At 37.5% G+C, this 12707-nt stretch overlaps 1 protein-coding gene across 7 annotated transcripts in view; it reads left to right on the top strand.

Moving 5' to 3' along the window:
• Window positions 1-12707, top strand: part of SPAG9 (sperm associated antigen 9) — a 142007-nt gene that overhangs the window by 103319 nt on the left and 25981 nt on the right. For all 7 annotated transcript variants that reach the window (XM_055318486.1, XM_055318496.1, XM_055318488.1 and 4 more), the window contains 8 exons: window positions 845-997; window positions 1479-1530; window positions 3759-3889; window positions 6181-6237; window positions 7457-7630; window positions 8606-8735; window positions 11226-11315; window positions 11896-12063. In XM_055318486.1, coding sequence (XP_055174461.1) covers window positions 845-997; window positions 1479-1530; window positions 3759-3889; window positions 6181-6237; window positions 7457-7630; window positions 8606-8735; window positions 11226-11315; window positions 11896-12063 — 955 coding nt within the window. The remainder of the gene's footprint in view (window positions 1-844; window positions 998-1478; window positions 1531-3758; window positions 3890-6180; window positions 6238-7456; window positions 7631-8605; window positions 8736-11225; window positions 11316-11895; window positions 12064-12707) is intronic.

Genomic DNA, 12707 nt, shown 5'->3' with positions numbered 1-12707 from the left:
GATTTCACTGATGGATAGGTTTTGTTGCTCTGTTTTGTTTTTTGCAAAAACAGATTTTCATCTCCTTTCCACTCTACAAGTATTTGTGTCTCTTAACCTTCTGGATTTGTCATGTGCTTTTTTGGCTCCCTCCCCTGGAATGCACATTTTATTTTCTTCTGGGTTTTCTTTATTTCTACATAAATATTTTGATCTATACCCAAACCAGCTCTCCTCTATAGTTGTCGATTTTCAGGTATAATTTGTGGGGTCTTAGGCCCTCAAACATATTGGAGTCTGGTTTAGTGGGGCAGGTCCTGCCTGAGTCCTGTGGAAAGCAGTCCAGGTCCCTTTGTTAATTTGCTGTGTCAGAGCAATTTTGGAACATCTGGGTAGATCCAAAATAGAATGCAGTGATGAGATACCATGCCCATCTGTACCCAAAAGAACTCGATCTTAGAATTTTTTTTCCAGTTTTTTCCCCCAGGTTTAGACTTTTTACTCATCAGTTATTAAAAGGTAAATTGAAAGATAAATTTTACTTTATTGATTAGGTAATTTTATTCCACAGAATTTAACAACAGTATCCTTATGGATGCTGTTTTGTAAAAGTTTAATCTTAGTTAATTTTGACATTTTTATTAGTTGGTGGTCTGTTTTGCTTAGCTTATTCTTCAGTTAAGTGGAAGAGTGAAAACTTGCATGAATGTGTTTTTTTTTATCTTGATCTACAAACAATACTTGGTGGAATCTCTTTAAAATATTCAGTTATTCAGCTTTGACAGTGTAGTTCCTTTAGTCTGAAAGAGAACAGGTTGAAAGAGTATTCATTTGTAACGATATATGTGCAATATGTGTTTCTTAGACATGCTTTGAATGTAGTGAAGAATGATTTGATAGCAAAGGTGGATGAGCTGACCTGTGAGAAAGATGTGCTGCAGGGGGAGCTGGAGGCTGTAAAACAAGCCAAGCTGAAGCTAGAGGAGAAGAATAAGGAGCTGGAGGAGGAGCTTAGGAAGTAAGTTTTCTCTGTGGTCTTCTGAACCCAACTGTCTTTGCCAGGGTGCCAGAAAGGGTCTCAGGTATCACCCTGAGGTCTGAGGTTGGCCTCTCTGTCCATAACCCTTAAGAGGTAAGGAGCACGAGTGGCCTGGAAGGGGGCCAAGTGCCGGGCGCTGATTCCACTGTGAGCATGCCCCTTCTCTGACCCAGTGTCATCATTGTCACTTTTTGTGGCTGTCATAATATGAAAAAAGTTAGTAGAACCATTCTAAAATTTGCTAATACAGAAATTAGAAACATTTTTTCCCTTCACCCAGCTTTCTTTAATACCTGTTTTTTTCTGAGAACAGTGCTACACTAATGTTCCCCTAAGTGAAGGCAGCTAAATACTCTGAAAAGAAAAATAATTATTTAGTGTTGATTAAAATTTTTGATATACCCTTTCATTCCTTGAAAAGATGAACTCAAATAACATATTCTGGTTTCTTCCCCACTAGAGCTCGCGCAGAAGCCGAAGATGCACGGCAAAAAGCAAAAGATGATGATGATGTAGGTTTATGATTTCAGATTTTTTTTCTTACTACATTTTGGTTTTTAAGAAAATCTTGCTAATTAAGCTTTGGATACAGCATTATATAAAGGAAGTCAGAAGATCTGTTTGTGGTCGTAAATAGGATAGCTCATGCTCCCACATGATATCCAGAGGCTAAGCTTTCTGGCTACATGTGGTGTGCCATTTTTTTTTTATGGCTCTGTGGTGTGACCTCTGTTTGCATGTTCAAGCTCAAGGACCAGCCGAAACATTGTGGGTTTTATTACTGTTTATTTTATCTCAAATTTTCACTTAGAAATATGAAAGCTTAATAATAAAAGTTACTTATAGTATTAAACATAAAAAGATGAATTCTAGAACTTTAGTTGTAGGCAGTTAGCTTATATTGTTTTCAACATATGTAAATACAAGACTAAATGAGTTTCTTGTCAATATAATTAGCATAGTGGTAGTTCTTTTGGTAGCTAGATTATCATTCCTGTAACAGATGTTTGCTGGTCAACCATCAGACTTTTTTTTTAAAAAAAAGACTGTTCTTTTTTTTTTTTTTTTTAAGATTTTATTTATTTATTCATGAGAGACACACAGAGAAAGGCAGAGACAGGCAGAGGGAGAAACAGGCTTCATGCGGGGAGCCCGATGTGGGACTCGATCCTGGGTCCCCAGGATCAGGCCCTGGGCTGAAGGCAAGCGCTAAACCACTGAGCCACCCAGGCTGCCCCAAGCATCAGACTTGAGATATGTGGGTACCCTGTACAAAATGATTACTTAATACTCCTGCTATATTGCTTTTTTTAATATATAATACTTGGTACCTACCAAAAATATATGTGTAATATATGTAAGTTTTGAACATAATAATTTAACAGAATGAACCCATCACTTAAGAACTAGAACATTATCAAACACTGAAGCCACCCTATGCTTCTCCCCTCCAGAGGAGACCACTATCCTATATTTATCATTTTCTTACCTTTCAAAAAAAATGATTTTATCAGGGCACCTGGTTGGCTTAGTTGGTAGAGCCTGTGACTCTTGATCTTAGAGTCATGAGTTCAAGCCCCACGTTGAGTGTAGAGATTAATTTACAAAAAGTTTTTTAAAAATAATTTTATATCACACATATATGTATCCCTACAAAATATGGTTTCATTTTCCTTGTTTTTTATTTCATACTTGGAGATTTACTTCTTATACTCAGCATTATGTTTTTGAGATTCACCTATGTTGTAGTATAGTGCTGGAAGTTATTCATGTTCACTGCTTTATAATATCTCATTGTATGAATATATTATAATTTATATATCTGTTTTCCTATTAATGGATATTTAGGTTATTTTCAGCTTTTTTACTACCACAAACAATGCTGTTGTTAAGGAACATTAGAGTGCAAGTCTCCTGGTACTTAGGAATGTGATTGCTGTGCTGCAGACGCAGAATCCCTGAAGCCTCTGTTGTTTGACTTCTGTTTAAAGGAGAGGCAAAGTTTGTGGTAGGAAGACAAAGGAAGTGGTCACCAAGGTCTAAACTCAGCGTCTTTCTTAACTGTCCCACCCATCAGCAAAACAAAAGCTCTACAGTTAAAATAGTCTTCCTCCCCAGAAAAGCATTTAGGAATTGCAGTAGAAGGAAGGTGACTTGAGCATGCTTTTGGGTCTTAACCGTGCTTATGTCCTTTACCCTCCCTAGGAAGAATTCTAGTTAATATACTTGTCTCCAGCTTGTATTTCTTTTGGGGCTTTAGTGACTCTTAAGAGTTGGGCGCCTTGGTACCTAGCCAATATATGTAGATGATGGGTAGTTTGAGATAAATGAACCCCTTTCAGAACTAACTTGTAACAAATTGCTGAATAATTAGCATTTGTTATAGAATATCCACTTTAAAAAATGTGGGAGCATGTTAAATCTGTATAGATAGGTTAATAACTTCTTTAATCTCCCTTGGTTTTAGCTCAGAATCTACAGTGTTCTTATTTCCTTTGTAGTATGTTCAAATATCTATATTTCTATTCGGAAATTTAATTGTTTGCCTCTTTTCAGTCATAAGTAATTATTTAAATCTCTTTGGTGATTTTATTTTTATAGGGTTATTTTTCTTTAAATGTTCCAGTAGATTAGAAATTAAGAAGCATTTCAAAGCTTTAAGATTTTGCTTAAGTTTAACATAACACCAAAAACAAATAATAGGCTCCCAGAGTGATCTGCAGCATTCTTTTTGTTACAGAGTGATATTCCCACAGCCCAAAGGAAGCGGTTTACTAGGGTAGAAATGGCCCGCGTTCTAATGGAGAGAAACCAATACAAAGAGAGATTGATGGAGCTTCAGGAAGCTGTTCGATGGACAGAGATGATTCGGTTTGTAGGAGAAGTGCCTCTTGGTGCTTTTCTAGTTTTGTTTCCTAGGTTTGAACATTCCTTTACTCAGAACCAGAGCCCTGCCTTGGGGATCCAAACCTCTTATTCTGTTTATTAGGAAATACTTTCTAAAGTAACACTAGGAATTATGGACAGAATGTGATCAAAATGGGTGCCTTTTGGGCAAAGGGCCCTTGGAGAATGTTCCTATGACCTAAAAGGGAATTGTTACTACTTAGGAATGATGGTCATTTTTCAAATATAGAAATTGACACTACTTTTACAGTAATGTTAGGAAAAGATAAAAATTTCATGTGCCACCCAGGAAACAAAATCATTTTTACTCCTTGTCTTTCAGTAAAATACTCGTCAGATTTCCCCTCCTTCCTGGCTGGCTATTCATGCAAAATGTACCTTCCATTGACATCTTTATTGATTGGATCTTAGTTCTCACCTGATGCTGCCATCTAATGGCCATATTCTCAGTAATAGTGCTCCTTACTTTAATTTAGGAAGCGCTCATGAGAAGTTTGTGGACTAGTTGCCCCCTAATTTGCCCGTATTTTTGAGTTTGGATTCCTACCTCAGATTTACCAATAACAGTACACATACACTGACATGTTGTTTTAAAGCTTATGAACATATTTTTTAACCTTCAACTTTTACTTCTTTTGATCACATTACTTAACAGTTTATATGTCCTTTAGCAGTGTCATTCTAGAATGAAAGTACTTTGTATAGCACATTTATAATTTGCTAAACTTTTAATTGCTGCTAAGAACGGATGTATTCTAATCTTCATTAAATTGATCAAAGAAACTAATGTACTAAGCAGTTTGTCCTTAAATATTTAATAGATATTAAATAAATAAAAAATATTTTAAAAATTGAAGGAGGAACACCTTGGTGGCTCAGTTGGTTAAGCCTCCGACTCTTGACTCTGCTGGACATCCCCCCCCCCCAACTCTCTTCCTCTCACCCTCCCCTACTCTCTCTTTCAAATAAATAAATAGATAGATAGATAGTCTTTTTTAAAAATTGAGGTATAGAGAGAGGCTCCATTTTTTTTAAAGGTTTTATTTTTTTATTTATTCATGAGTGACGTACGGGGGGGGGGGCAGAGAGGCAGAGACACAGGCAGAGGGAGAAGCAGGCTTCACGCAGGGAGTCCGACATGGGACTCGATCCCGGGTCTCCAGGATCATGCCCTGGGCTGAAGGCGGCGCTGAACCGCTGAGCCACCCAGGCTGCCCTCCATTATTTTTTTTTTTTTTAAGATTTATTTATTTTAGAAAGAGAACATGAGCCAGAGGGCAGAGAGGGAGAGAGAATCTCAAGCAAACTCCACATCCTGCTTGGAGCCAGCATGGGGCTCAATCACACAACACCGAGATCATGACTTGAGCCAAACCCAAGAGTCAGATGCTCAACTGACTATGCCACCCAGGCTCCCCAGCGGGCTCCACTTTTTTTCATAGCTACTTTTAATTCTAGCAGCCATGTGGTAGTCCACAAGTGAAAAGATGTGGTGCCTCACTTTTAACTTCTTCATTGAATTAAAAGATGTCTTCAATTTAGTTCTTAAAAAAAAATGTGAAAAGTGAGCTTTGATAGAGCAGCATCCTTACCACCTTACTAAATAAGTTTGGAGTGCCTTGCCTTATTTTCTGAAATGACCAATCTAGTTTATCCTCCTCTCTGGTAATCTTTTCAGTAATGGGAAAGTTTTAGTCCTGTGAAAAAGGACCTATCTGAGCAGTAAAGTTCCAGGCTGTTTTGTGAGAGCTGGAGCATGAGCGCAATAGAGACCTTTATGTAAAGATAAGGATTCACAGGACAGTATTTTGATAAAAGGGAGAATTGGAGGATATCTCCGCAATAATTTTTTTTTTTAAGATTGTATTTATTTAGTCATGACAGACAGACAGAGGCACATACAGGAAGGGGGAGAAGCAGGTTCCCTGCAGGGAGCTTGATGTGGGACTTGATCCTGGGACTCCAGGCAGATGCTCAACCACTGAGCCACCCAGGCATCCCTAAAATTTTTTTTAATATTTACATTCAAGCATGTTGGCTGTCCATTCAGCACAGATAACAATCTTGTTTTTATTTATCTTAGTTGTATAGCCTTTACAGGCTGACTGACACACGATAGGTCAAAGCAGCTGTTTACTGAATTTGTTGATTCTCTTTTGTGAATCCTGTGAACTTGGATCCCCTGTTCTCCAGACAGAAAGCTAAAACACCTCACTAATAAGACATTTTTTCTTTCTTTTTCTTTTTAAATATAGTGCATCAAGAGAAAATCCAGCCATGCAGGAAAAAAAAAGGTCAAGCATTTGGCAATTGTAAGTATCTAACAACACATAAAGACAGCAGAGAGCACTTTGAGACAAGATTACAGTCAAAATTTATTTCTAAGAATGATTTTGTGTCTCCTTTCTTTTTAAAATTTGGAATATATAGCTAAATTGAATTTTTTCTCTTTGATATGTAGTGTGCCAGCTCGGTAAGGCTACTCTTGAGGACAAACATATGCTGTCGTAAGCTGCATCCTGTTGGTTATGCACTTGGTAGAATCTTCACTAAATTAGTTAAAAATTATGGGGAATTATTCATAGAGTCGATGATTACCTGGATCCTCAGTACATAAGTTACATGGATTCACTGGTTGTCTGATTGTAAGGAGCTTTACAAAGTAAAGCTTAGAAAGTTAGTGTCTATAGGTTTGAGTAGTGTGTGTATTTATGTGTTTCAGACTTGAATTATGTTCATGCCAGAAGAACTGTGTATTTACTGTACTTGAAACTTACCCCTTTTGGTGAATCAGCTATTTAATAGAAGTGTTAATTCTTTTAAGTGGATGTAAAGGTAGACATATAAATTGAGCTTAATAAAAAATGTACAAGATGTATGTTAAAATGGTAGTATGTGTTCCAGTACTTTACTACTACTTTTAGAACTGGCTAACTAAGCTTGTGTTCAAGCCATGTGGCTATAATCTTGCTGTTTAACACAACTATTTATCAAGCAGGAGCTAGGACCCATGTTATTTCTTCATTACAAGAAGTTCCCTGTACTTAAGAGAGTCTTCCTTTCTTTCTTTTTTTTTTTTTTTTAGCATTTTATTTATTTATTCATGAGCGACAGAGAGAGAGAGGTAGAGACACAGGCAGAGGGAGAAGCAAGCTCCATGCAGGGAGCACGATGTGGGACTCCGATGTAGGACTCCAGGGTCACACCCTGAGCCAGAGTCAGACGCTTTACCGCTCAACCGCTGAGCCACCCAGGCGTCCTGAGAGTCTTCCTTTCATTGTGTGAATTGCTAATTAAAATGCAAGGATCTGCCATTCTAAGCAATAGTTTCTTAACTGAATGTCTGAGTTTGGCTGTGAACTATTGCTAAGGCTGCAGTGTAAGACTACAAAAAATCTTTCTGCCAGTTTCTAACTCATTGCCTTGTACAAGCACTGTGGAATTTGTGGAAATTTATGGATTACTGCATGTAATAACGGTCTCTCTTGCACATGCACTTTCTCGCTCTCACTCTCACTCTTTTCTTTTTAGTTTCAGCCGACTTTTCAGCTCCTCAAGTAATACTACTAAGAAGCCTGAACCACCTGTTAATTTGAAATACAATGCACCCACCTCTCATGTTACTCCTTCTGTCAAGAAAAGAAGCAGCACCTTATCTCAGCTCCCTGGGGATAAATCCAAAGCCTTTGATTTCCTAAGCGAAGAGTAAGTATTTTCTAAACTAGTGATTATGCTCTAAATAAGTTAACAGTTCAGAATATTCTTGCCCTTTATCAGGTCAGCTATAAGGTTCACATAAGTCTATAAAGAAACTATTTCTGTAACATGGCTGCCTACCTTTAAGTAGATTACTTGTAGTCAATACCTTTTATGAAAATTACATCTCACAGTTTTCATAAACAGAAGTTGTTTTAAAATGTCTCCTTGTTGCTAACACTGGTAAATATTAGTAAAATATTAAAGCCTACGTAAGCTTTTATCCTAAATGTTTGAACATTTCCTTTGGCATCAGAAGTTGATTTTGCCTCCTGACTCTGCTGCTCCTTGAGTACATGAACATGGACAAGCTAACCTCTCAGTCCCAGTTTCTCTGCATGTAAATTGAGTATGATAACCGGACTCAGAGGCACAAGGGTTAAACTACATACAGTTTGTAAACTGTCTGACACACAGGAAGATTTGTTAACTATGACAGACACAGCAAGTCAGTTTGCATTTTTGTCTTCTGAAACAAATCATGGGGTCCAGAAATTAACCTTTATTATCTACCTAAGAAGATACTGATTTATTGATCTTTAATCACTTCTAGCACATTCCCTGGCATTAGAAAATTCTCACTAAATATTTGTTGAATGAACAAAAAAGGAGGAACTAAAAATATTTAAGAATTTTCCCTTTCGTATGGCCAAAATCTGAAACCTGATAGAAATTTGATGGCTAATGATTCAACATAATAAGATACGCTGCTTGCTAATCTGTTAAAGCTTGAACACTTTACCTACTGCACAACTCTAAAAGGCCAGCGTTAGTATAACACTTCTTAGAAAGGCAGAACTCGGAACTAAACTAAACTGAAATTGTGCGATTTTTTTTTGTTATTTTTACTCTCTTAGCGAGAAAGGTAAGATATACTGTTGTTATAGTCCCTTAATTAAAAAGGGAAATTTCTTTGCCTTTTAGAACTGAAGCTAGTTTAGCCTCACGCAGAGAACAAAAGAGAGAACAGTATCGTCAGGTAAAGGCACACGTTCAGAAAGAAGATGGTAGAGTGCAGGCTTTTGGCTGGAGTCTGCCTCAAAAGTACAAACAGGTAAGATGTGAACATGATACTAGCATCTAGTGGGAAGTGCTAGGGGAAGGGTGTATGCCTGGGCATGGAGGAATCAAAATACCTGTATCAAACCTGCTCATGGACTTGGCACACATTTAGAGAAGGGTTGAGGGTAGTGGTTCTCCGGCTGTTTTCTAGAGCCCCAGAGCTCAAAAGAAATGCCTGAGTCTGTGAGGAGGGAGAAGGGTCAACGGGGGGTTTACCAAGTGCATAGACTTGAAATAATCTACTGGTTTGTTTCTTGTTTTGTTTTATTTTATTTTTAGTGTGGTATAATTGACATACAGTATTATATTAATTTCAGGTATACAACATAATAATTTGATATTTTTATATATTGTGAAATAAATCACAGTAAGTATAGTTAATATCATCACTGAACATGGTTACAGATTTTTTTTCTTGTAGTTAGAACTTTTAAGTTTTACTCTCTTAACAACTTTAAATATGCAGTGTAATATTGTTAATTATAGTTGCCATGCTGTACATTACATCTCCATGACTTATTTTATAACTGGAAGTTTTGTACCTCTTGACCTCCTTTACGAACCACTTCATCTACTTCTCACTCCTGCCTCTAGTGGCCACCAGTTTATTCTGTGTTTATGAACTTTGTTTTTTGTTTTTGTTTTTTTTTTTAAGATTTTATTATTTATTCATGAAAGGTACACAGACAGGGGGTGTGGGGGAGCAGAGACACAGGCAGAGGGAGAAGCAGGCTTCATGCAGGGAGCCCGATGCGGGACTCGATCCCAGGACTCCCAAGATCATGCCCTGAGCCATTGGCAGGCACTAAAACTGCTGAACCACCCAGGGATCCCCTGTTTATGAGCTTTGTATGTTTGTTTAAGATTCCACATATAAGTGAGATTATATGGTATTTGTTTTTCTCTGTCTGAATTTATTTAACATAATGCTCTCAAGTTCCATCCATGTTGTCGAAGATAGAAAGCTACTATTCCTTTTTTTTTTTTTAAGATTTTATTTATTTATTCATGAGAGAGAGAGAGGCAGAGACACAGGCAAAGGCAGAAGCAGACTCCATGCAGGGAGCCTGATGTGGGACTCGATCCCAACACCAGGATCACGCCCTGGGCCAAAGGCAGGCACTAAACCCCCAAGCCACCTAGGGATCCCCTACTATTCTTTTTAATGGCTGAATAATACTCTGTTGTATTTATATACCACATTTACCTTACATTCACTTATTAATGGGCACTTAGGTTGTTTCCATGTCTTGGCTACAGTGAATGCAGAGAACATAGAACATCTATCATTTCAAGTTAATGTTTTTGCTTTCTCCAGATAAATACCCAGGAGTGGAATCGCTGGATCGAATAGTAATCTATTTTTAATTTTTTTTTTAAGTCGTCTCTATGCCCAAAGTGGGGCTTGAACTCATGACCTGAGATCAAGAGTCCAGAGTTCTACTAACTAAATGAGCCAGGCATCCCTATTTCTTATTTTTTGTCCATAGTGGTTGCACCAGTTTACATTCCCACTATCCATGCATAAGGGTTTCCTTTTCTCCATATCCTCACTTACTGTCTTTTTGAAAATATCAGTTCTCACAGGTGTGAGGTGGTATCTCAATGTGGTTTTGATTTGCATTTCAACATCATGATTAGTGATGTTGAGCATCTTTTCATGTACCTGTTGGCTGTCTGTATGTATGTTGTATGTCTGTATGTATTTGAAAAAATGTTTGTTTAGAACCTTTGCCTATTTTTTAATCCATTTGTTTGTTTGCTTTTGCTATTGAGTTGCATGTGTATCCTGCTCCATTTTAATATTTAAAGATTTCATTTTTAAAAAAATCCTTTTTTTAAGTTTTATTTCTTTATTTCAGAGAGAGAGAGTGAAGGAGGGAGAGAAAGAGGGAGAAAACATGCACAGAAGGGGAGAGGGGCAGAAGGAGAGGGAGACAGGCAGACTCCCGGCTGAGCGGGGAGTCTGATGCAGTGCTCAGTCCCAGGACCCTGAGATCATTACCTGAGCCAAAATTCAGTTGATCCCGTAACTGACTGCGCCACCTAGGTACCCAAGAAAACCACCTCTGGTTTTTAGAAGTTTTAAAAACCATTGTCATTGTAGCCTTTCAAACTGTTGACTTAAACCTCATTTCAGGTCTGTAGGAACTTTACTTGTCTACTTCCATATTCCCTATCCATAAAAGACTTAGCACATGTGTATACACACACACACACACACACACACACGTAAACCAAAATGTACATGAAGTAGTGTATCTCTTATGAGCTCCCATAGTATCTTGTTTATTGGTATTGGTTCTAACTGCCACTTGACTTCCTGCTTAATTTTCAAATAAGAATAACAAAATTAACTTAAACATGATTTCAAACATTAAACATGTACCAGCAGTGCTTGCCCATGGCTCAGTGGTTTTGTGAGTTCACTTTTGATGAGGCTTACCAGTGTGTCTTTTTCTCTCCCCTCCCTAATTACTAGGTAACTAATGGCCAAGGGGAAAATAAGATGAAAAATCTACCTGTGCCTGTCTATCTCAGACCTCTAGATGAAAAAGATACATCAATGAAAGTAAGTTACTTTTGAAGTTAAAGGAAATATTTCTTAAACTCTGGGTGGTTTTTCTTTCTAAAATCAAAACGTTTAAATTCTACTTTTGTGGATGAAGTTATTGTTTATTTTGTAATTTTAAACTGGGATACTGGGGGAGCCTGGGTGGCTCAGTGGTTGAGTGTCTGCCTTTCGCTCAGGTCATGATCCTGGAGTCCTGGAATTGAGCCCCGAATCAGGCTTCCTGCTTGGCAGGCAGTCTGGCTGTCCCTGCCGCCCCCCCACTCGTGCACTCTCTCTCTCAAATAAATAAATAAAATATTTTTTAAAAAAATTAAAAAGCAAATAAACTGGTATACTTTGAATATTAAAGACCTGTATTCATGAAGTGCCTGTCTGACTCAGTCAGCAGAACATGCAACTCTTAATCTCAGGGTTGAGTTCCACATTGGGGATAGAATTTACTTAAAAGAAAGAAAGGAACAAACAGACCTATATTCATGATCATTATATTTTTAAAGAAATGTGAAAATTTCTAAACATTTTTAGAGAGAAAATGACTTAATACCTTTTTTTTTTTTTTTTAAATAAAATCAAAAAGCTGTGGTGTGCAGTTGGAGTCAATTTATCAGGTGGGAAGACCAGAGATGGTGGGTCTGTTGTTGGAGCAAGTGTATTTTACAAGGATGTTGCTGGTTTGGATACAGAAGGCAGTAAACAGCGAAGTGCATCACAGAGTAGTTTAGACAAGTTAGACCAGGAACTTAAGGTAAGTGTGTACACTAACATTTCACCTGGTTTTAGCTTTTTGGTCCAAAACTAACTTCTGGTCCAACTTCTTTCTATTTGGGATTATTATGCCTTTTCTTACTCCTCATGCTCTCTCTTTTTTAGATCCATTTTACTTAGGCATATTTTATATATGATAAGATATATACACTTGGAATGGGTACAGTTCAAAGAGTTTTGGCAAATGTATGCATCTATTTAAGAACCATCACAATCGAAATACAGAACATTTTTATCACTCATTTTCTTTAACTGCTATTTTTTAGTTTACTAATTAATACCAAAAGGTGGTTGTATTTTTAGCCTTTCAAATAACCTGAAAATAAATGCTTTACTGTTAAAGCACAGCCTTACGAAAATGTGAATATACATATCATTTTAGATATTCATATTTTGGGAATCCCTGGGTGGCTTAGTGGTTTAGCGCCTGCCTTGACCCCAGGGCGTGATCCTGGAGTCCCAGGATTGAGTCCCATATCAGGCTCCCTGCATGGAGCCTGCTTCTCCCTCTGCCTGTGTCTCTGCCTTTCTCTCTCTCTCTCTCTCTCTCTCTCTCTCTCTCTCTCTCTCTCTTTGTCTCTCATGAATAAATAAAATCTTTAAAAATTTTTTCATATTTCTTAC

The sequence above is a fragment of the Nyctereutes procyonoides genome, unplaced genomic scaffold, assembly GCF_905146905.1.
Source record: "Nyctereutes procyonoides isolate TBG_1078 unplaced genomic scaffold, NYPRO_anot_genome, whole genome shotgun sequence".
Classification (NCBI taxonomy): domain Eukaryota; kingdom Metazoa; phylum Chordata; class Mammalia; order Carnivora; family Canidae; genus Nyctereutes; species Nyctereutes procyonoides.
Note: the sequence above shows the minus strand (reverse complement) of the source record. Positions and strands in the feature narration are given on the sequence as shown.